The 25,201-nt window shown below is 44.0% G+C and overlaps 3 protein-coding genes across 7 annotated transcripts in view; 1 reads left to right on the forward strand and 2 right to left on the reverse strand.

The window, feature by feature from the left end:
- fgf13a (fibroblast growth factor 13a) overlaps window positions 1-9,606 on the reverse strand; it is an 89,497-nt gene extending 79,891 nt beyond the window's left edge. For 2 of the 5 annotated variants that reach the window (XM_030368836.1, XM_030368832.1), the window contains exons 1-2: window positions 8,312-8,683; window positions 7,892-8,053 (exon numbers count right to left, since the gene is read on the reverse strand). In XM_030368836.1, coding sequence (XP_030224696.1) covers window positions 7,892-7,940 — 49 coding nt within the window. In that variant the 5' untranslated portion in view covers window positions 7,941-8,053; window positions 8,312-8,683. Of the gene's footprint in view, window positions 1-7,891; window positions 8,054-8,311; window positions 8,684-9,165; window positions 9,266-9,362 lie in introns of those variants that run through there. The other 3 variants (XM_030368833.1, XM_030368835.1, XM_030368834.1) reach the window with 3 other exon arrangements.
- A 5,855-nt stretch (window positions 9,607-15,461) lies between these two features.
- On the forward strand, window positions 15,462-21,124 carry f9a (coagulation factor IXa). Its single transcript, XM_030367612.1, has 8 exons — window positions 15,462-15,722; window positions 16,802-16,998; window positions 17,730-17,754; window positions 17,898-18,011; window positions 18,384-18,518; window positions 18,772-19,082; window positions 19,331-19,454; window positions 20,020-21,124. Exons 1-8 carry the CDS (start codon window positions 15,620-15,622, stop codon window positions 20,616-20,618), a joined length of 1,608 nt encoding a protein of 535 aa, XP_030223472.1. The 5' UTR covers window positions 15,462-15,619; the 3' UTR covers window positions 20,619-21,124.
- A 540-nt stretch (window positions 21,125-21,664) lies between these two features.
- Window positions 21,665-25,201, reverse strand: part of mcf2a (MCF.2 cell line derived transforming sequence a) — a 27,484-nt gene continuing 23,947 nt past the window's right edge. The window contains exons 27-30 of the mRNA XM_030367613.1: window positions 25,137-25,201; window positions 24,891-25,003; window positions 24,512-24,615; window positions 21,665-23,997 (exon numbers count right to left, since the gene is read on the reverse strand). The exon at window positions 25,137-25,201 is cut by the window's right edge and continues 45 nt beyond it. Of these exons, the coding sequence (XP_030223473.1) occupies window positions 23,957-23,997; window positions 24,512-24,615; window positions 24,891-25,003; window positions 25,137-25,201 (323 nt within the window). The 3' untranslated portion in view covers window positions 21,665-23,956. The remainder of the gene's footprint in view (window positions 23,998-24,511; window positions 24,616-24,890; window positions 25,004-25,136) is intronic.

The raw sequence follows: 25,201 nt of genomic DNA on the forward strand, positions 1-25,201 counted from the left end.
AAGCCATCACCCATTAAAGTAATAGCATATATAGAATATGCTGAACAGGACACAAATGCACACAGTGTCAAGCACACAGTTGCTGTGAGGGACAAGTTAGTGTTTCAGTGGTGCAAAATGCTAAGTTGAACAGCTAAAATTCCCCTTACCCAGTCTCCAATACACCAAGAGCACAGCCATGCGATTCTCACCAATTAGCATTGCAATGTCAGGGCCTGTTGACACCTGGCAGGGGTAAAATATCGGGAGATCATTGTATAATGTTTCCCAGGACGGTGGAAAAATACTACTCATAGGACGCTGTGCATGGAGAAACATCAATTCGACTTGCGTCCATCTTGGCCATTTTTTTGTCCAAATGCCAGCTGGGTTTACCCCCCTAGCTAGCAAGATGGTCACTTGCTAAATAAGGCCTATGCCACACTATCCTGACATTTATCCACGATGTCCTCCTGTGCAGATAATCGGTTGGTTGATAACAGGATCATGTCCCAACTTGACTTCTCCTATTAAGAGTGCTGAACAGAAATTGAAGCAGCCAACGTAGACCTGGTATTTAGGATCAGGATTTCCTAAATGGCAGGGTGGACCATTATGGCTCAATGTGACCTTTAAACCCATTGTCACAAAAGCCACACTAAACACGTATGTGCACTAAAACCTTTCCTTTTAAAAAATGTCAAATCCTGTCTTTGGATGGGATTAACCACAAATGTGCTGAGTGTATTTTTGTAAAAAAAAAAGAAAATACATAAACCTGCTGCAATACAAAAAACACAAATGGGATAAACCAACACCTGGATGACAGAATTTTGAAGGTTACCATTATTTGAATGGCAAGAAATAATCAGTAATTCAATCATTAATTAAAAGTGGATCTTAGCCTTGAAACAGCACAAGTGAACGCAGGGGAAAGAAGAAGAAATAGGAAAGGAAAGATGAAAGAATATAGAAGACAAATCAGCAACAAATGCTGACACTTTGTCGCCGGCATTGGGTCTCGAAAATGACAATCGGAGGCAGGCATGATTATCCGGGACAGCTAGAGACAGCCATTAATAAAGCCTTTTACCTAAAAAAAACCCATGCAGCAGCACAGTGGATTACCAGCAGCTGGCTTACTAATGCAGTCAGGTATTTAGAGTCTCCGCTAGCCAAACTCTAACCCCCAGAGCAACCAGAGGAACAGGCAGAGAATGAACCATATTCTGTGAAACAGGATCCACCAAATAATGTGTAATGGGGGACAAGTTAGAGCAATTTATTAAGAGTTGTGTCAGTAGGACCTCTTAGTATTCATTTGTTCTATTTCTTCTTTTTGTACGCCACTTAAAGAAACTAGTTTGAATTTTGTAGGTGTCAAAGTTATGTTTTATCATATTATGCTATTCATCTATAATATCATGGTCAACTCAAAAAGCGGATGAATAAATAAACCATTCAAAACGAACATAAACCATCAGGAAGACTTTTTGTTGAAATCTGCGACAACAGCGCAAGCAGATTAAGCTGGGAATCAATGCCTAAAACTCACGGAGGCGTGCGTGTCGCCGTTGAGTAGCGAGTGGAACAGACAAGCCCTCAACCTTGGCAAACACCTCACCGCGATCCGCAAGCAGAGCCCACGAGGGAGAGTGGCAGGTTTCTGATGCGACACAAGCCAGCCTTACTCCAGGCAGAGTGGGTCTGCGTCAGCAGCACCCTAACAGGCCAAAATAACCCTCCTTGACAGACAGGAAGACCCTGCTCACACCAAGAGCTCCTTCTAGGCTCTGCATATTCTTCCACACAATACAATAGTCCCTATACATTAATAAAGCTTAAATGTTATGAATTAATATGAGGGTTTACTTTCGGGAACAGAATGGAAAAGTGAAAGAACTCCTGATATTGAGTTAACGAAAGATTTAACATCGATGTCTATATAACTCTTAACCGCAATAATGTCCATTTTTTTACTGTTAGAGAGACTTGCTTGACCAACACAACTCACACAACTCTCTTCGTCTCGAGCAGCCTTTCAGCAAAGCAAAACCCTCCGGATCCAAACGTTTGAATGACACTGGTGTGGGCAGCATCTTGTTCTGCCAATGAGATTACAACAAGATCTCCAACGCAACGCCGGCCAAGTGCTACCTCGGCCGTGATTAATGAAGTGCCCTGCAAACTCCTCTCTGGGAATCTATTGATTGAGTGCGCAGTGGTCTGGGCTGGCCTCAGCCTGCATTAATCTGCCAACAAAATATGCAAGATGTATCTCCTCCGCTCCTTTCAGTGGTGCGATTGCAAGGCAGATATACATTAACTGGCCGGCATTCAACACCCAATTGAACCAAAAAGTTATGCTTCTTCCATTGAGTGCCAATTACAAATCCACTGAGATTACATTGGAGCGGTAAAAGCCGTAAAACATGAATCACTTGGCAAAATTCAGAACGTTACCCCCCGGTGGTAGATATTTCGGTCAGCACAATCCTGAAAATGAGTCGTACAATTTATGTACTTTGTAACCTTTGATTGTAAAATATAACTGAGGGGGTTGAGTTAACGCAGCTCCGTCGAGTTGAAAGTTATGAGACTCTAGGGGGGTACTGTGAGCCTAGGGGGGCGAGAATGTCATACTTTGACACGTCACTTTGTCCAAGCCACTCTTCCTCACAAGGACACAGCCGAAGCCAACGCTAACGCTAACTGATGTGCTGAAATCAAGGCGTCTCCCTCTCCCCGTCAATTTCTCCCTTTTGGGCAGCGACATGCCCTCTCTCGCTCCGCATCACATGGGTGTGTGCATGTCCTCTTGTACTGCTGTGAGATCTTTTCATATGGGTCATTGCCGACTAGACTGAAGAATAGGAGAAGAGAAATAATACATTTTTAGGACCGGATTTATACTGAGACGGAAACCAAAGTCAAAGGTTGCTGCTGTACTTCTCAGACTGGGGAGTCTCATATGGGTCTCAGGTGGTGGGTCTGAATGAATGATTATTCGCTCTATAGGTAGGTATTCAAACATTAGGTCAGCAATGCTTTGATTTTTCTATGCACATGCCCATGCATATTTGCGAACTGCAGGTGGAAGTTTAGGTTACCCAGGGTTACCTTTTGTTTGACTTTGTTTGTTTCCATAGAAATAAGAGGTTAATAATGACCATAATCTAGCATCTATTTCAATGTCTTAGGAAAAACTAGGACCAAATAAACCAGAAGCCATACCGAGTCATAATAACGGATTGGTAATTGAATAACATGAATTGAATTTCCCTTTCGGGTTAACATAACTAGTCCTGCCGTGCAATTTTTGAGAAAAGTTCAGACCAACTATTTACTTTGTGATGATTGGAAGTAGGCTACTCTCGTACTATGGTAACCATTATTATGTGACATTGTAGAAATTAAAAGTAAAAAACGATCATTGGATTAAAAACACGATACTGCAACAGTGGGCAGCACCGTCTCCGATCCAGGCAGGGAAAGATCCAAAAGATATTGATTATCACTCCCAATATTGGAATATTCGTTCAGAAAAACCTGACGAATATTCGAAGCTTGAAGTTATATATTCAGGTCAGCCCTGGTCTCAGTTTTATTAGATAATGTCTGCAATGTTCCGCCTCATCCATGATTCATAGCCATGAGCAATAGCCACTATACGAGCATGATCTCATATGGAGCCAATCAACGACCACGCATGATGAACCAGAGCCAGCTGTTTGCCACGGGGGATGATATTTAATATAGGATAGCTTATATTAAGGCAATATAATAAGGCAATTGGCAACACAAAGAACAAGCGTTGATGTTAAAAAGTCCATTACATCATGTTTGACGTCCTGCTCTTCTTCTTGTTTGGTCTATACCTGCCTTTTATAGTCTGTATGGTTATTCCAAAGGTTTGAATCTATCTATTCTCCTTAAAGGTACAGTGTGTAGAACTTACTCTCCCTCGTCTTGACATTTCAGCCAAGTCCGTTCCAATAAATGCCAATCAGTTATATATCTTGCATCTGTCAAAATGATGTGGTTAAGATTTTAAGAGGTTTTATTTTAGTGTACTTGGCAGCCGTCAGCTATAAGTAAGTACAATAAGCTGTGAGAATATTTGTTTCGATGTGACTGCGCCTGCCCCTGTATAAAATTGCTCTGGGCTCATTTCTGACAAATCACAGACTCTCATCCGTGATTGGCTCGGAGAAACCTGCCAATCACAATACTTGAAATAAAATATTCTCAAATGCAGAGAAACATCCTCTCAAATAACCCTTTTCTTCAACCCTGTGAGGCTTGTGGCAGATGCAGCCTATATATTATGTGCAAATATACCACACACAGGACCATAAACAGCATGTACAGAACCTTGAGGAACGCTACATATCAGTCAATACCCAACATGGCAACATTTACACCGCACTTGAATGTGTCATCCTAACCTCCTTGAGATGCAAAATGAGTGAACGGCTTCAGAGTAACATGTCTCTAGTAGAGCAGATCCAGAGTCGTGGGGATTCGGAGCATTAAGAAAGAGAGGGTTGAGCGGGCTGCACAGAATGTACAGTAGGGGGTTGGGGGGGGGGGGGGGGGGGGGTCTGCTGGATGTCTGGGTAAAAGGCCATTGAGAGGTTCTAGGAGGTTCCAGAATATTAACAGCGAAACATGCGAGAGAGAGCGAGAGAGAATGAGAAAGAGAGAAAGTGTGTGTGTGTGTGTGTGTGTGTGTGTGTGTGTGTGTGTGTGTGTGTGTGTGTGTGTGTGTGTGTGTGTGTGTGTGTGTGTGTGTGTGTGTGTGTGTGTGTGTGTGTGTGCAAGAGAGAAAGATCCAGAGAAAGAGCTAGAGGGTGCTGGAATGTGAAAGAGAGAGAGAGAGAGAGAGAGAGAGAGAGAGAGAGAGAGAGAGAGAGAGAGAGAGAGAGAGAGAGAGAGAGAGAGAGAGAGAGAGAGAGAGAGAGAGAGAGAGAGAGAGAGAGAGAGAGAGAGTGAGGGGGAGAGAGAGAGAGAGAGAGAGTGAGAGAGAGTGAGGGGGAGAGTGAGAGAGAGTGAGAGTGAGAGTGAGAGAGAGAGGAGATGTAGACAGAAAGCAATTGGGTGAGAGAGAGATACAGCGAGTGAGAGACTGAAAGAAAGGCAGAAAGACAGAGGGAGAGAGCGTGGAGAAGCCAAACGGTTCTGGCTGCGACCCGGCTAGACTCTGGTTTTAGTCACCAGGAACAGGTGGTGGCCTGGGTTAAAAGAGTGTGTTGGTTTCACTGCCCATGATCTAGGTCCTAGGTTCTTCACTGAGGACATGTTGGCCCTTCTCACAGCCAAACCACATACAGCAGAATGACCGAATCCCGGATTTGCAGAGGTACTTGGATCAGGATCTATTGATGCATGGAAATATATTCTCACATGCTCTGGATTAAGAATGCGAAAAAGGTCAGACAATCCTATACCTACTTACTTACTACTAGAGATTACACTCATACAATCTGACTTTATGCATCTCCACCTTTATCTTCAGGGGAGTGTATTCAATATTCCACCTCAAATTGAACAAAGCAAGGTTTAAAGAAAAAGGGCGGAAAAAAAATTGCTTGATTCGGAGCTAAAACTTTGATTTTATCCTTTTCAGCCCCAAAACCTCATTCAATAACATTCCAAGAGTAGGACTGAAACAAAATAGCAATTCTGCTATAATAGTATCTCTATGTGGGATTGTTTACTATAATGAGACCTGTGTTGCTGTAGCCGAGCCAATTCTTTTATTTTTCTTGTAATTTCCTTATTTTCGTTTAAATAAATATCGTCCTTTGTTTTAAACTTCCACAAAATGTGTTCCAAGTGTAAATAGCTTACCGCTCTGTTGGTTCTATAGCAGACCTGTTTGTTTCCCCTGGGTGTCACTGAGGTGTCACACCTCCGAGCCCAGCTTCAGTGTGCTTTCTTTCTTTGTTTCAATGCCACCGTGATGCACACTACAATGTTATGTGCTCATGAACCTGCTGCCACAGCGTTCATTGAATAAATAACTTAAAAACATATTTATGTACGTTTGTGTATTTTGTGGTGTCCTTGTGTATGACACCTGGGCTTTCGGTTTCATAGGGTATACTGTATAGGCTGGTTTTGATATGTGTCTTTGGTTTGGTTTGACTCAACAAAACACATCAACAAGAGCAGAAACATGTGCGCTACATTGGCCCATGCAAGCCACTTCATATTCGACTCATTTAATAACCATAAGAGATCTAGCTACTGGAAGAACCAACACCTATATTTTTAGCCTAACACATTTTAACAGCAAGTCTGAACAGGGTGCAATAGAAAGTAAGTAGGTCAAATGTTTGAGTGAACACATGCTGCATAGATTGGTAATGAGTGGATTTGTAATATTCTGATAACTCTATCTTAAGTATCGTTTGTTACTGCTTTGTTTTGTGTTATGTCTTTCCATTTCAGTACCTAACCCTCCCTGGAAGGAGGAATCCCACTGCCATGATCCATCTCAAGGTTTTAGCCTGTATGTGGGCCGTATATTTCCATACCCTTCCAAGGGCTGGAGACAGTCATACAACATGGGCGAAGTCCTTTGATACTGTCACTTAAGGCTGTACAAATATGATTCTGTAGAATTGCCATGTACACGTGGGGTCAGTCTTCAAAGAGATTTTTCCCCTAATAGCCTACATCTATTTCATGGTGATGAACCATTCAATGAATCAAACAATATATGATTTCTAAATTCCATCCAAAATACTCTACCTCAGTAACATTTACTTATAATGGAATTTATTTAATGAAAAGGGCATTGTCAACCAACCAGGTAAGAGAAGGTTGAGCTCATTGCAATGTGCTTTGAGAGAGTGGAAGAGATGCCAATGTGACAAAGCTCCTTCCTTCTCCACCATTCCGCCCATGCTCATAGACACTGCAGATATAGGCCTACCTGTGTAACGGCATTTAGCCTATCTCTGAATAAACCACGTGTTGAAACATTACACTCTTCCGAGTCAGACCTGGTTCCGAAACAAACCACGATACCAGAAGATAAAAAATACGTTTCATCAGTCCCTCTACAACAGCAACAACACAACGTGCTGGTATGAGGTCGTATCCTAAATGCTATTTAATGTGAATCGACGGGTCTACACACAGCAACCTGCCCGTGCGTAACATATCGTGCGCCTCATCCCTATGTGAAAAGCTTCAGCCGGTCCCTCCATGCGGTGGATCTGGCAACCGTCTCCGCGGCGTCTCCATGGCAATAGATAGGCACTGTGCCTCTCGTGCAGAAGGCTGATTTCACGCACAGAGTCACGAGACCAAACTACGCTCGCGAAAAGTGGAGGCAACACGGCTACGTCACGGCTATGTGACGTCACGGCACCACACACCGATAAGAATTCAACGACAGTGATTCCCCTGGTTGAACGACAAGGGGACAGGGACGTTGTGATTCAGAAGGACGAAAAATGTATCGTTTGTGTATCCGTCACCTAGATGCTAAAGTGGCAAACGGCTGCTCCAAATAAATCAAATGTAGACCTATTTATAGACGAGACGTGCTACACCGTTCAATAGCCAATGATTGCCACTGGGGTTCTTTGTTTAATTAAGTGGTTTCCCCTTCCTGGCTAAAAGTGCACTAGAAACACGAAAAAACACAAAAAAATACATTATTCCCCCAAACACCTGACTAAACCACACAGATATTGCAGTTGGTACGGTAAAATATCTTAATGTGTCCCCACAGCGCATGTGTTCGAGTGCATGGCTCTCAATCGGCGGGGAGTCTACTGGATGCTTCTTGGAATCCTCAAAGGATGCGCATGCAGGGAGTGATTGGGCGCGCGGTCGCTTTAAAACAGTGTGTTAAGGGGGCAACCATCGGTACACGGGAAGGGTCTCCTCTTACCCTTGGAAGCATCCTTTTCTTCTTTAGGCTTCGCCACCTTTCCACTCATAGATCCCAGTGATGGTGTAAATTCCCGCGTGAGACAAGGTTCGCAATCCTTTTAATCGCTCACTGTCCTCAATTAAATTCTTATCAAATGTGCCAGGTGCCGAGATAAGGGCTCTGTGGAGAGATGGTTATAATTAGAACTTACAGAAAAAACACTGGAAACATAATCAAAAGGTCAACGCAGAAAGAGAATAACGAACAGCCAATAGCCTATGCCATATATAATTGAATAGCACTCTCTAAACGTGGCAACGGGGCAATTAGGCTACCGTTTCCACAAAGGCTTTCAAACAAAGCAAAGCAGTCAGAGTAGTCTACACGTTGTGGCTCTTTACATCTCATACTAACATTTGGAAAACACGCTCGACGTACCTTATCTCCTCCACGTTTTCTGCTACATCAATGCACATTGATAACATAAAAACGCTCCCTCCGTCAATGCTGATCCGTTATGTGGCATGCAAGGATAATCACGACCTGTTCTGCTGTGACAAAGAGCGGAACAAAACAGCGTCGAAATTGAGCGCACGTTCTTCCGGAGGTTCCAATCGACGCAACAATAAAATGGAACGGATAAAAAAAAACGGTAAGATTAGACTACACTGTCCCCTTTCTATGGGGTGATACAGAAGAAAAATAGAAAAGCATCCGCTTCGAAGCAATTCAGTCCTAGTCTGTACCTTGCTGCTTATTTCTAGGGGGCCAGCGCTGCGCTGCGATACAACCCGAATCAACAGGAGAGGGGAAATGAGCGCTGTTGTGCATCGTTGCAGCGCAGACGGTCCGCTATTGGAGAGCTGTTTTCGTTTTTCATAACACTCTTTCCAAGAGAAAACATCGGGAAATCGAGTTAATTGCTCATAAACATTTCTGAAATGTAATTAGGTCTCTCGCTGTTTAGATGGACAGATTTTCAAACGTGTAATATATCAAGTTATGTGTCCGGTTATGTCAAAACAACGTGCGTTATACGATCTTATGGAAAAATTACGGTTTAATTAGTTGTCAACGTTGGATAAACGTACGAGAAGACCAAATGAGCAACAGCCAAGTAGGCCTAATCCTAATCCGTCAATCATGATGTTCATTTGGCAATTTTCTATAGTCTACAGTCTGTCACGTGGCCACATAATAAACAGATATGAAACAAAAATAACACCACTGATTACATTGAAAACACGTCCAATGATGAATGGGGTAATCAAGAACTCGCTGGATCACCTTACCTGTGTGGGCTAGTCGAACAAGTCGTATGCTGATAACTGTTAACTGTTAAGTGTGGACAAGTGGTCTAACAACCACTTGTATTCTGAAAGCCCCCCCCCCCCCCCCCCCGGGCGTAATCACGTGCCCCACCCACTATAGCGCTGTTTATATAGTACGCCTAGGCTACGAAAGTTGTAAATATATTTAGCCTCCCTACCTTTTTTTGCGATGATGATGATAGGAAAAACAAATCTTCACAGGACTAAATGTAGCCTCTGAGTGAGCCTCAAACACTATCTCTATCGCTCCGAAATCCACCACCTACGTTGAAAAGGTGTTTATTTTCTCTGGCACATGCTTCGCTCTTCACATGAAGTTAAGCGGTGGCGAAGGTTTAGAAGACCCTCGGCTGAGGGTTACGAGATCTATATGTTTCTATTTTTAGAGGAAACTGGACCTTTCTTCGCATGCTCAAGTGCTGGGGTCAAAGGAGACGTCTGAGGCGCACAGTGTGGAGAACCTCCTCCAAGTTACAACACACAAACTTTTCGATGTAATTTATACTCTTGGAAATATATGCCGCTCTCTCTCTCCTTCTCTCCCTGGCCAACACACACTCACTCCCCGCTCGCACACAGTTTATAGTTACAGTAAATGCCAGCCAAGAAGTTAAACACCGATACGCAGTACGATAAATATAACAACCATCCAGACATTATTAATTAATCACTGAACAACAAGGCAGTGATTACCTTTTTCCTTCCAAAGGGTCAAACTAGGCTACATTTTTTTTATAGATAGGGTTACCGGATTATATCCGAGGATGGGAATAACTTTTATTTTAATATGCTATAGGGAGGCCTCTAAGCGTCAACAGAGATTTAGGAAGACCAGAGATCAATAGAGGCGGGGCCGTAAATCACAGAGGTTACATGGAACCTGATCAATGGACGAGCTGGTGTCAGTAACCTAATGAGGAATGAGAAAAACATGGCAAAATCCACATAAAACACATATGGGCACACACACAAACAAACACATAGGCTAGCGAGAGAGAGAGAGAGAGAGAGAGAGAGAGAGAGAGAGAGAGAGAGAGAGAGAGAGAGAGAGAGAGAGAGAGAGAGAGAGAGAGCACATTCACATTGTATCACATACTGTATCACCTGCTCAATCCTAGCCGCCCAAAACCTAGAAAGCTTAGGTTTTGTAATCTTTATGGATTGTTGGATTTGTTTGCTTTTTAGAAAATGATCCATTCATCTGCCAGCACGTATGGTGTAGCGTTGGGATTATAACAGCTTTTAGATAGTTGTAGTTCCTGTACATATGTGTTTGTGTCAACCACTTATATTGTGATGTGGGCGGACAGAGACAGAGCAATGTGTGTGTGTGTGTGTGTGTGTGTGTGTGTGTGTGTGTGTGTGTGTGTGTGTGTGTGTGTGTGTGTGTGTGTGTGTGTGTGTGTGTGTGTGTGTGTGTGTGTGTACTTCTTGCCCACCTGTGAGGGAACTACATTTATCTTCCTGTACCTACACTTTTTGGAGGTCAGGGGTTATAACCCGCCTACCACCAACCCCCAATAAGTCTTCACAGACCACCGAAAATAAACGCACAACAGCACCCTGTCATTTGTCCAAGGAGGCATAGACTTGGTGACCCTCGTATACTTTCACTTTGATATCTAACCCGGTCATTAAAATTTAGAACTTTTAATGCTTTTCATCTCTGCAGTCTCAAATATATAAATCTTTTGATTGATTGCAAATTCCCACCAATCCATTATTCATTTTCATTTTAAATCTTTAATTACTTATAATTACCTTTACCTTTAAAGACAATAGCGTTCTGGGTCATCAAACCATCGGTAAAACATCTACTACGAATACCATTTATCAAGATCACATCCTTGTACCGACTCTGCGAGACAGCTATTCAGCTATTGAGTGCCTGCCGCAAATGTAAACAATGGCATTATAACTCGTCTTTTGGGATCGATGTGGTGGTCTGTACAGAGTTTTTCACAATTAACTGCACCACCAAAGTGCTATATCGCTATTGTTGACATTTGTCTCAGGCGAATCTACACCAACTTCTCTGCAGCAGAATCAGAACAAAAATGTATTGGACAAATTATATTGTAATGGAGGTAAATATTACCGGAGAGATAGGAGAGATGGCTACGATGTTTTGATCAACCAGACCAGATTTTTGTGGAGGATTCTTCCTTCCCCACACAGGCTTTCAGGGAAGCATGGTTCAAGGCAGGCCTGTGAAGCCCTTTGAGACTTTGACTTTGATAAAAGCCTATATGCATACACAAAAAATAGACTAAACTTACATCAACTCTTACATTTCCATTGCATCGATCCCAGCTGTGCCCCTTTCAATAGCATGAGCCATCAGTTCAATCAAATCCATAATTCCACATCTCATGACCGACAGCACCTCATACACCCTCAGACGCCAAGCCGTAGCCTATATCAGGACAACACGGTCACCGTGGGACACGGTGTGGACCAACCACCTCTTTTGCAACTCGAAACTTGAAGACTGAACTGAGAATCACCCAAGGTGAAGGGTGCAGGCGCTCTGAGATGGGGCCCTACGAGGGCTCAGCCGGCTTAAAATATTTTTTCTGGGACAGACAGACATAGCCGCAGAGGGTGATTTATGCTGCGATATTGTTCCGGATGGTTCAGTCCTTCGCCTCTGGACTGTATAGCAAGGCAGCCTGCTTGAAGCTCTGCTACAGGCTGATAAGAGAACCCTGCTCCTTTTGTTTGGAGGGACAGTGCGGGCCACAATAAACTACCAGTCAGAGGGCCGTCTGCGTGCCCTCTGGACGATTCCCGCAGGGGTTACAACAAAAGAGTCTTGTATCATCGCATTTGCCAAAGATATTATCTATTTGGTAGAATATGAAATAAAAGTTTTCAGGAGCAAGTGCAATGTGTTTTACCCTGACGTGAAAATGTTTTCATTTGTAAAGATCATTTGCAAAAAGTCGAAAATGTGGACCTGAATTATTCATAATGTTGTCACACATGGCACCGCAGAATTCTGTGCGTGCGTGCGTGCGTCTGTGCATGTGTGTCTGTTTGTGGCAAACTAACAATACTCTCATACCCCAGTTCTGTTACGGACGTTGCACCTGCCCATTCATCTCCAAGCCCACCAGAGCTCAAATAGCCTGGCCTTTGTCCTCAACGGTCGGAATAGTGTCATCCAGATAGTTCTACAGTTTAATTTCTGCCACTTTGACCTTCGCACGCCACCTAAATCGATTTGGTCACTCCTAACTGAAGATTGTGTTTTTTTTACCACCCATGTCAGGTTACATATGCTGCGTGATATCCTTGTCACATGTTGCTACAGAGATAAATATGGTATGTCTTCATGGTAGAACATGCCTAAATCGATGGAGGTTATAGACTTTATGGTTAGAGCCCCACCCAAGCTATAGATTTAAGCACCTCACGAGAGCTGCGATAAATATGCTGATTTAGCGTCAGTTTAGTGTCGACAGCCGAGGCCAAAAATATGAGCAGGAGAATAACATCGATCAACCATAGGGGTTGATTAATAATATATATTAGAAGTAAGATGGTGCATTATTCATTCCAGATGGGAAACACGGGTGGTATCGAATGATACGGAGCAAGTATACCTTGTTCTCAAAAAGTCATGATTGAAGATCAGAAGAAAACATTTTACACGTTTTACGTTGAAAAATTAATTATTTTGTTTGGCAGTCATATACAGTCTCGATCCAATGCACTATGAAAAACATACAAATAAAAAATTATCAGGTGTACTGTCTTTGGCAGTTTTGAGTATACTTACATTTGAATGAATTACTTAACTACTTACCGAAAACCTTTCTGGAAAGTTCTCCCTGGACGGGTAGGAGGTGCACACTTAGTGGTGAGTGATCGTCCATCAACTCAACCTCAGCACCTCTCACAGCGGGATCTGGTCTCCCATTTTAGTGTCCAGTTTTACTCTTCACGATATTCATTACAAGTCAGTTAGTAACTAAGTAAATAAGTAATATCTTTAGTCATACAGCAAATGTACTAAACAATGTGTTACAAAGTGCTCAACAGAGATAACAGCATAAGTGAGAATTTCTTAGGTTAATTAAATAGCCATTGGACAACCAATAAGGAAGTAGCCAGAGATAGCATGACTGAGCCTCTGGCTTACATCACAATGCAAGGTCATTACTCATTATACTTAATAATTCTGCTTTACGTTATTTAATACCTAATTTGATAATGAATTGTTTTCGAAATTGGTTCTGTGGATATTCTGTGTTTATGTGCAGCACCATCGTCTGTCTGCAAAGCTTACATTAAACCGGTTTCCAACACATCACCGAACTGCGTCCTTGGCCTTGAACTCTCCATTAAAGGAAAACTCGTTATCTGGTTCCCCGTCAGCGACCATGTAGCATCTAAACCGGTCGACATTTGCGATGAGGTAGCCCGGTTAGCTCAGTCGGTAAAGCATTAGACTCTAGTCACATGCAGTGATCACAACCCTGAGATTAAGATCTGAATCTCAGGGTCGTGGTTTTTGTGTCCCACATTGGGCGCTAGTGTATCAAGGTCCACACCCCTTATAGTTGACCTTTACCAAGGCTCCTCCAGAGAAGGACTCAGGGTTGGGATGTTGGGATCTGGTTTATTGTAAGGTTTGCAGACATTGATACATGACCTGGTGCTCCATGTTGCCAGGCAGGAGATCTTTCCCTGAGTGTGTTTGGGGTGATGGCGTTCACTAGTGCACATTGATTGCTCAATGCACAACAGGTGTACAGCCTCACCTAGCCCAAGCGTCCAATCCATCTGACTCAGGTCAGCTGAAACAAGCCATCATCCACAAACACTCCACAATGGTATAATGTAGGATTTGATGTTTTCCACACTAATCTGGCTGAGTTGAGACACCAATGCCTTACTAAGAAGAAACTAGAACTGGGGAACTAAAAAATAGCTCAATATTAAAAAAATCAAAAACCAAACAAAAGAGTCATTCGGCTGATGTTTTATTCCTGGTACTGGCTGGCTTTGATGTAACAGACAATAAAAAGATGAACTACCATCTGTCAGCTGTTAAAAAGTTTGCCTTCTTTGGACTATGACAGGACTGCTGTTTTCCTTCTATCGTTTGTTTGCACCATTAAACGCCAGCATCAATTAGCATACAGAGGCCAGTGACAAATGGTATATTTCCTACTAAGGATATGGTATCCATCAATTAGCCAACATGAATGGAAGACAGAGAGGTATGAGAGAGGGATAGACAGGGAGTAAATTGGGTATTCTAAAATGTGAGCAGTTATAATGTTTTGCTCTATCAACACAGCCCATTGGAAATATTATCAAATAATTCAAATTACTGAGACGTGTTTTTGTATGTGCGGGTTCAAATTGGGAAAAAAAAGGCACAATATAGGATACTAAAGATTAGGTTACCTGGGCCTTGAAGAAATAACAGGTAAAGCTGTAAGAGAAACAACTGGTTTAATACTTAACTCTTGGTTAGGGCTGTTTATCATTATTGAGCAAATGCATTGGTTTGATATCTTTGTTATATTTATAGTCTCGCCAGAGGGCCATGATTGAAACTATCCGATAGTGAGGAGGCAGTGTTAATTACTCAAGCGTGAATTATTTAGCCATGTAATGATTTAACGAAATATTAAATGTCTCCGATCAATTTTTACCTCCACTTGAGCAGCCCCGGGAGTCCCACGGGGGCGGGACGAGGCTCAGGTTCTTTGTTAGGCCAAACCACACACGAGACAGCTGAATTGAACCATGGACAGATGCCTTTAAAAGGCCCGGAAGACCGAGTGAGCTCGAACATCGCTTCAGCCTTGACCGCTGCATTAGTTTGGATATTGATTTATTCCATGTCGATGAGCGCCCCAACAACCCACTGAGGAAAAGCGAGATGGAAACAACCCAGGATTAGATGCAGGACGTTTCAATCTGATCAAATGGGAGTTGGTAGCATGTGTTCATTATGAGCCATTGTCGATTGCAAGCTGAGCCAACTCAACCCTAAAAGCCCAGTAAATTAAAAATAATAAAATATAACATCGAATCTATTGTGGCAAACAGTAATCATAAAAAGTAGGACTATAATGGTATAAGTTAACAGTAGGCCTTATTAAGTATGAACGTGTACTTCCATAATTAAATGTGTAGCTTCTGTATATCGCTGTGAAGTGTACGAGCGTCCTCTGGTGGTGAACTTGCGGCAGTGCCCGTATTGTCCTGCACTTTTGGCCTTTGCTCAATATTCTGTTTGTTGACCTAAGCACACAAACAGAATGTGTACAGGTTGGTGGGGCCAACCTGTAGCTTGTAAACTAGGGAAACAGCGTGGCATTCCCTATCGCATACTTAAAAAGGGTTGTATTTGGAGTGTGTCTCCAATAGTGTAATTAGGTGCCGGATCTCGATGTGTGAATCGATCGCCTTGGCAGACCACAGCATGGCTCCGGTTGGACTACTTATTTCGCTGCTATGCAGTTTGTTGCTGTTAAATGACATCGGATCTGCAGGTATATATATTTTCAACCCAGTCACACGGAAATACGTGATATTGTCACGTCATTTAATTTATCTATTAATTCGTGATCTGGGACAGTTCATTTCAATGTTTTCGTGCCAAAAAGCACAAATTTCAAACTCAGGTACCAAATGTCCCTAGGCCTACAGATAATTTAGGCTATTGTTTATTTTTCTCATTGGTTTCAAGATTTTTCAACACAAAGACAAAAAAAGATTGTCCGGGAAAACTAACAGTATGACAGCTTTTGGCCACCCGTTTCTACGTTCACCTTTGATCCTGAGAAATAGTGACAATTCACGAATATATTTAATACAGATGCGCTACAGGCAAACTGCGAAGGAAAAAAGGTAGCTGCTTCATCTGTTCTTTTTGGAATTGTAGGCCTATGTCTTAATGTTTACTTTATCTATTGTCTTGTTTATTTGTAGGCTATGTGAATTAAAGTCCGCGTCGATGCCTCAGTGTCGCGAGTGGATGTTGCCATGAAATTTGTGTTTTTTTGGCACGAACATTTTAAATGACGTGTCCCAGATCACGAATGAATAGATTAAATGACGTGATAGTGACACGTATTTCCGTGAGACTGGGTTGGTACTTTTTTATGTTGTCCTCTTACTAGGGGTCGTGGGCTAATTGATACTTAACATGTGAAATGCTTATTCTTGTCCAAATGAATCATTATTTATAGACCCTCTTCTATACCATCAATGATGTAGTGCCTACTGTATTATTTTGATCGTTTACTTCTTGACTGCTTCTACGGTTGTAGTTCAGTGGATTGACATAACTCGAGTAGGCCTAATACCTTTTTGCTCGAGAAAAAAATATTGACTCAACATTTAAATACAAATATATAAAATATCCCCGCCTCCCATGTAGGCTACAAAGAGCTAACAAAAAGGATAATAGCCTATTTCATTTCTATATAATAGTTGTTTTAGCCTACATCGCTTGTGTAGAAAAAAAATTGTCAGAAGGAAGTATCCAGAATATGATATAACAATAAGATGACTATAGCCAATGACTGTATGACAGACGGTTTATAAATCTGTATGCCCAATACGACAGCCCCGGCTCCCCAGGCTCCGGACCCAGGCCTGGTATTCCTGTCGGGCCGGGCCGCCGACAGTGTCCTTCGGAGGCAGCGACGCCACAACTCGGGGATATTCGAGGAGTTCATGGAAGGAGACCTGGAGAGGGAGTGTCTGGAGGAGCGATGTGTCCTGGAGGAGGCCAGGGAGGTGTTTGAGGACGACCTCAAGACGGTACGTTCTTCGTGAGTCACTTACGTGTTCGTTAAAAGGTCCCATGGCATGAAAATTTCACTTTTTGAGTGTCATATTAATGTCTTCTAACATTAATATGAGTTCCTCTAGCCTGCCTATTGTAGCTAGAAATGGCGTTATTAGCTAGAAATGGTGTTAAGTGTAAAACGAGCACTAGCTATCCTGCTCTGCCTTTGAAAATACAAAGGTCAGACGCGCTGATTTGGATTTTTATTTTATTGTAAATACGAGCGCATGGTACCGTGGCCGCAAGCTGCTCAGGGCCACACCCCCACCCTCCACCTTGACCCGCCACTAAAAAATGCCACGTTTGTGGAAAGCTCATTGTGGGACTGGCTGGTAGTGGCTGTAATTCTGCACCACGGCTAAATCACTAACGTCTTCAAGTAGGGACAACTAAAAGCTACATAAAAGCATTCATAAAGTAGCATCCCATGGGACCTGTAAAATAATGTGGATAAGTTAAGGTGTATATCTTTAAAGACTTTGATTACCCAACTTAACACAACTCTAATAATTTGACATAATTTTTGCTTCCCAGTTGTCTTCTGCTACCATTATGTGTTACTTATCCATGTTGCTCCTAACCATTCCTTGATCGGTGGATCCCTCCCTCGCGGGCCTTTGATGAAGGGCAATACAAATCTAATGATCTAATGAAATCTAATGAACGATGCAGTGTTTAAAGCCTTTACTCTTCTATGTTTCAGATGGAGTTTTGGGCTGGGTATATAGGTAGGAAATGTGTTTCATCATTTACCAGCTAAACAATGACACAATGCATGTTTTGCTATAGTTTCTGGAATATTTGTTATTTAGTTAATAAATGTTATTGACGCAATGTATTAGCTGTGTGCGTGTGTGTGTGTGGACCTCAGACGGCGACCAGTGCAGCCCGGAGCCGTGTCAGAACCTGGGTGTGTGTAAAGACCTCCTCGGCTCCTTCACCTGTACCTGCCCCCCCAACTTCACCGGCAGCCATTGTGAGATCGGTGAGATACACGTGTCGTGATTGAAATGATGACCCAGAAATACAGACTATAAGTCCCCCCCCCCCCCCCAACGCTAGAGATGAGTCATTCACCAAATAGGCCTACAATGATGTTGATCTGTTGGATGTGGGGACTTTAACATGACTCATCGGTCGAGTTCAACCAACCTCGTCCCTCCAATGCCTCCATACAGTTCACCAAACCAAAAAGGGACATATAAATATATCAATAATTATTTTGTAATATCGCTGACTTACCCTGCCTTATCTTGACCAGTTGGACTGATAATAAAATAGAACACCACTTGTTTGGGGTGGGCTTATGTCACTATTGGCCTTTAACCAAGGGTTTGCTTGTCTGTTTGGTTCTCAGCCACACGCAAAAGGTGTGACGTAAACAACGGCGACTGCTGGCACTTCTGTGAGTCAGTGGGAGACGCTGGCACCAGATGCTCCTGCGCCGATGGGTTCAAGCTCTCTGAGGACGGACTGGACTGTTTACCAGAAGGTATCACATCTAGCGGACTCAATCCACCACCAAAGGACGCCCGTTGATTTTCCTATCGCATGTCTTTAGGGGAAGGCAGGATAATCTAGCGGTGATGGTGTTTGACTCCCAGTCAACAGGGCCTGTCTTAGAACCCGAGCATGCGCAGTCTAATTGGCGACACCCTTGAGCAAGGTGGCCGACACCAGCGACCGATACCAGCGCCTGAACCGACATGTATCTGAAAAAAAAAAAAAAAATCCTCGCTTCCCAGGCGACTACCCCTGCGGCCGGGACGTGATGACGGTGATCAGCGACATGTCGAGGCGGTCTCTCTCGCTGCTGAACGCCACCCTGACGCAGAACCAGACCACCACCAACACCACCACAGGCAGCAGCGCTGCCCCCGACACCCCCTCCGCAGCCCCGTCTGCGTCCGCGCGGCCCACCGGCGCCGACAGCGCCCCCATGCTGACCCGCTCCAGGACGGGACCTTGGGCGTTCTTGGCAGACCTGGAGGAGCACGAGGACTCCAAGCGCATCGTCGGCGGGCTGGACGTCAGCCCCGGGGAGATCCCGTGGCAGGTAGGAGGCGGAAGGGATCCCATTGTGGCTGGGGGGGCTCAGGATAGTCTAGTTCCAACCCTGATCCCCACCGTCTACAGGGTGGTTTCCCTTCGTGAGATACCCCAACCCTGCATTGCTTGTTAATGGAAATGTCTGGAAAACCAAACATCTGGTAATCCATTCGGATAAATAAGTCGTTTGTGCAGAGAGCCTTGACCATGTTGTACCTATGACGAATGACCTGTTCCTCCTGCTCCTTTGCCCAGGTGGGGTTGATCCACCGTCCCAGCGGTCTGCTGTTCTGCGGGGGCTCCATCCTCAGCGAGCTGTGGGTCATCACTGCCGCCCACTGCCTGGTGGAGGGCGGCCAGGACTTCTTCGTCAGGGCAGGTACTGCTGGGAGAGAACCATGGAGCTCGGATCATGGAGTAATAGTACATACTGGGGCCAAGCAAGAGACTTGCAATTGCAAATGTTAAAAACAGCAGATTAACAGCAATACACATTTCATCTGAAGAGAGCCAGCATCACTGATCAGGTCAGACGGAGGATATATGATACACTGTGTATGGGGGTTGGGGTGGGTGTATGCATTAGTTGCAGCTAGGAAAGGGGAAAGGAGGATGACCCAAACAACCCGAGATCAACTCAAACGAGACATTAAATAATCAAACGTGTTGTAGACAGTGTTATATCCAACGCAACTTAAATTAAGTACATTTGTCATATGAAAGTCAAACAATATATCGCTGTCGGTACAATGAGGATGTCCATAGAACCAAGTGCAAAGCACCAACAATCTCTAGGTTTACCCAATCCCCGTATCGATAGCTATGATAAGATGCTACATAACTAAGCACTATAAGAAAATATGACATAATGTAATAATGTGAATAACAGTGTAAATATACATTACTGGATCAACTGGGCATCATTCCGTTGTCCCCCCATACAGGGGAGCACAACATTGACATTGAGGAGGGCAGTGAGCAGGACCTGGAGGTGCGGGAGGAGTTCTTCCACCCCCACTACAACGCCAGCGTCAGCCTGTACAACCATGACATCGCCCTGCTCCGCCTGCAGAGCTCCATCCGCTTCTCCCCCATGGTGGTGCCCATCTGCCTGGGGCCCAAGGCCTTCGCGGAGACCCTGGTGAAGGACTGCTCCCCCGGCACAGTCAGCGGCTGGGGCCGGCTACGCTTCCAGGGGGCCACGTCCTCCACCCTGAAGAAGGTGGAGCTGCCCTTCACGGAGCGGGCCGACTGCAAGGACAGCAGCTCGTCCAGGATCACGCGCTACATGTTCTGCGCCGGCTACGAAGACAAGGCCAAGGACTCCTGCCAGGGCGACAGCGGTGGGCCGCACACCAACCGCTACCACGACACCTGGTTCCTGACGGGCATCGTGAGCTGGGGCGAGGAGTGCGCCATGAAGGGGAAGTACGGCGTGTACACGCGCGTGTCCCACTATTACCGCTGGATACGCAGGGTCATGAAGTCCCACACCCGCATGCTGGACCTGGGGCCGGACGAAACGGACAAGCCAGACCCCTGACTGAACTCACCCCCTGGGTGTTTTAGGTAGGAGGCGATAAGACTGCAGAGGGAACCGAAAGAAACATGTCCTTGCTTAATGCAGTTTGGCAATTGGTTTAAACATTCAAAAGTCGTTACTTTTTATTTTTATTTTGGTAGACATACACAGCAGTTGTCAATCATTAATAAAGGGGATTGCTTACTATATATTTTGTTGATGTGATTGTGATTGATTTTAGAAGATAATGTAGAAATGCATGATTGGGTTAGAAACACCCTATAGAAATTGCAGGTTAAATTCACAAAAAGTGCACGTTTAACCACATTTTCCCATTCTGTCTATCCAGTATGTGTCGATTATTTTAGACATCCTGGATGTATAATAGGTTTCATACAAAATGTATCTTCAGTAGTTCAACAGCGTTCATATTGTCATGTTGTAGCAATACTGCCATCTGCTGGCCGCATAATGCTTTACGACATGTCATCTGTAAAGGAGAGAAATAATAAAGGTCCCCTATTTTACATCCAGGTGTGATCTTGATTAGCCACTTCAAGCCATTTCACAACCTAAGCTCTAGTGACATCACACGTGAGAGGTCCACCCAGATGTACAGATAGCCTACCTGTTGGTCGATCTATCCATCATATCTGGGTGTTAGAGTGCAGTCTAGGGGATAGCTTTTAATGGCTAATCTGCCTCACACCTGGGGGTAAAATAGGGGCCTTTAAGACTTTGAACAGGACTACATTATCAGCCAATTCCCCTAAACCTCAGTTCGATAAATCAGAACACAAAAAAAGAAACATTTGGAAATATGTGTTGGAAATTTGGCCTGAAATATCTAGATATTAAAATATGACATAAGTATTCCATTCATCTTTTTTCATTTATTTTTGCAGCTCTGATTCTTCTTAGATTAGAGCCTATCTGTGCAGGCCATGGGTGCTATGACGAGATCATGTGAACACATGTCACACTGCAGCCAATCTAAATAACAATACATGAGACCATAAAAGATGTTTCATTCAAGATAAATAAGGTTTGGATTGTCGAAACCAGCCATGAAAATAAAAACGGCACAGCTTTTTTAATAAATACTTTCCTTTCTGTTCAGGGTGGCATGTTTTTACATCATGAAAACAAACCATAGCGATGTGAATAAATAGTTAAACGTTTGTACAATATGGGAGCTAATCATAAGATCACCAGTCAAGGAGGACTGGATGAATTGACAATACTGCTCTGTTCTACAGCTGCCATGCGGTTTAAACAGAAAGGTTCAGCAGCAACAAGCAAACACTAGGCTTGTCATGGAGCACACACGCACACACACACACACACACACACACAATAATTCAAGCAAATATTCAGTTTCCAATATGCGGAAATAAGTGCAAAGTCTGCAGCATTTTTGGATTGATATTAGTTCTGACAAAAACCTGTCCTGTGAGGACTCCCCCAGCCCCCCCCTCGGCACCGAACAAGAAATGAAAAAGCTTGGGAGGTGTGGGGGGGGGCGGGGGGAGAAGAGGGTTGAGCCTCTTGCCTTCATTACCTTACAGAGAGAGACGGGGTTGCATTGAGACACACTACATGGATGCCCCACACTGTGCAGAAACACAGTGACAGCGAAATATATAATGAAACAACACAGGGTGTAGCACAATGCGTCCCCCATCGCCGGCTTCCTGGCTCATTTCCACATCAAACGTTGCATATCAAAGGCGGGCCCCCCCGACTGGGGGCCCAATTGGATGTGGTAAATTCATACAAGTCTGCAATCAATATTTAATTAAGCGCAAGACTCAGTGTGGTGCATTTGGTATTTGCAGTACGATCCCGTTGTTTAATGGGCATCCAGGTTTAAATGTGCTGTAATGGGGGAAGAGTAAACAATCCATAGAGAGCTTACACACTGACAGCATTATACTCACCACTACCCCGCCCTCTTTCGCTCGCTCTCTCTGCTCGAATTCTACCTCTTCTCCCCTGTGTAGTCGGGACTGACAGGCAGGAGAAGCCAACAGGGACCACATGCAATCCAGGGGAGGATGACAGTGTGTGTGTTTCCCTGTGCTGGGATCCGCCCCTATCTCTAACGTAACACGTGTGCACACGCTTAAACACACACTCCACCGCGCCGTGGAATCGCTTTCCTGTCCGTCTTCATCATCCTCCTCCTATGATTCGTCTGAGGCTGTCACCAGCGGCCCGTCAAGTGCCACCAGTGCGTCTCACCTGTCTTCCAGTAATGAAACATTATGCATCCCAGGCAGGGGACATGACAGAAATGACAGCATCAACGAGAAGGACACTGGGGAGGGATATACAGCTCTGTGCTTCCTGAAGCCACGCGGGGAACAGGGTCATCATTCGACACACACTCACGCACACATGTGCTCCTTTTGTTTCGTACCTTTGTTTAAAGTGCCTTGTTGAATATGTGCAAGGTCAAGTTGAAACAGGAGGAGCAAGAGAAAGAGGAAGAGAGAGTGTGAGTGAGACGGAGAGACAGAGAGAGGAGAAATGAGAGAGCAGAAAGGAGATAGACAGAGAGAAAGAGAGACAGAGACAGAGACAGAGACTTCACACAAGCGGTGATTTAAAAAGAGGCATTATGGCACGGCACAGTTTGGCAATCTAACTCTTAGGGAGCGTGGTAGAAAGTGCCTTGAGAGAAAAAAAAATGAAAAATGTAAGAAATCAAAGACATGTTATTAAAAAACAAAAGTTCATGTTAAAAATGACTTTCTTTTTTTAAAAGAAACACTTTGACACAAAGCCTGTTTGTATCCACTTGATAGACGCCGTGGCATGCTCAACACAAGCAATGACACACAAATTAATTTATTTGTTGGAAGTTATTTTTGATTGGATTGTTGTCCAGTCCTAACGAAGAAAGGGGGTCACAGTTCGGCCACAGTGGCCCCGGGGGTCTACAGTGTCCGTTAATCTAAACCGTCTCAAAGTGTTTTTCCAGACCGAAAACGGGAGCATCCAGAAAAGGGGCTTATTCTTCAAAAGGCGATTAAAGTCCTGTTGCATTTGTGCTGACGCCCCGGTTTTTCACTTTCTGTCCAAAATATGGTGAACATTCAACATTCAAAAGGGTCCTCAAAGGAAAAAGGATTATTAAAAAAAGTATCTACTTGAACGTGTTTTTTTAATCCATACAGAGTCCTTGGGTATTCTCTTTAATGATGGAAGCGACCTGGGTACAGTCATCAGCCAAAGTCGGGAGGAGAAAAGTTAGTCGATATTGATTTACCAGACATCTGTGGTTCAGTCTGTCCGGCATGTGTCCATAAGATCAATATCACCGCAGGTTTATTCTGTGCTTTTCTTTTCTGCTTTTATGGAGAGCTGAGCTTCCTGACCTTCAGATTCCCTGGGTCTGCAGAGGAGTGCACACATTTACATTACAAACCATCTCTGAAATATATGAAGTTAACGACTACAGCGGGCAGCACACTTCAAAAGAAGCCGGTTATTTTTGTACCGAAGAATTTCTTTGCAGATGAACTTGTTTAATACTCAACAGGGTTTTGGTTTGGTAACTGAATGTTCTGTTAGTTAAAACCAGTGGGGTTTCCTTGAAGATGGGAAATCAGAATTCAGATTTCAGAAATACATCTTAACATATCAAGGCCATCTTGATATTCATCGTTTTATCCCACGCATGTCCGTTTGTCCGCATTGCTTTCTTCTTCACACTTTTACAAATTACAAACTCTTAGAGGTGAGAAAAGTCCAGATATAACTAAGTTTTGCGAAGTAGGCATTCCCCTGCATTCACCGCATTTGATTCCTTCAAACGCTCTCAACATCTTTCTACAAGAAGTATAGCTGCCCTCTTTAATGTAAAGTTCCAGGTTAAAGAAACTAAGGGGGCAAGGACATATCCTTACCTCCAGGTCTGGAGGAGTGACCTCGATTGCTGTGTCCCAGAATCAGCTGGAGGCTGGACGAAGGGACCACGCCCTCCTGACGTCGGCTCAGGTTCTTAACCAGCCTGGAGGGGAGGGGGGGGAGCCAAAATGAGCAGAATGACAGTCTTCTTACCATAAAAGGGGAGGGGATAAATAATGCATTGAGGACCGGCAAAATGTATGAAAGTGTTTTACAGCTCTATTTTAAAGCCAAATAGAGACATTTGACATGTCGGCAGAGTCTCTGAACCAATGAGCGGTAACCAAAGACGAGTCAAGGTCAAAGAGGACATGAAGGTCACAACTCTTGGTTGTGTTTGTGTGTTTCTACACACATCTAACACGCTGTAAGACCCACCACAGGCCTTGGCTGTCAACATGCTGCAGGTGAATGACGTCGCCACACTTGATGGACACGTTGTCGGCTCCGTTCCTCAGACAGTCGTCCAGAGCCCTGTATCTGCCGGGAGACTGGGAGAGTAAGGAGACTGAATGTATTAACCAGACGTGGTAGGCCCGTCCCCACGGTCACCCCAGCACCCTGTACGTTGAATGTTAAATAAAGCACATGGATCTGTCTCTCCCAGCCCGGCGATGACCTCACCAGGGCGATGACCTCATCGTCTGTGTCCGACGGGTGGGTGTGGTCCTGGCCCCCAGACCATTCCT

The sequence above is a fragment of the Gadus morhua genome, chromosome 10 (genome assembly GCF_902167405.1).
Source record: "Gadus morhua chromosome 10, gadMor3.0, whole genome shotgun sequence".
NCBI lineage: Eukaryota > Metazoa > Chordata > Actinopteri > Gadiformes > Gadidae > Gadus > Gadus morhua.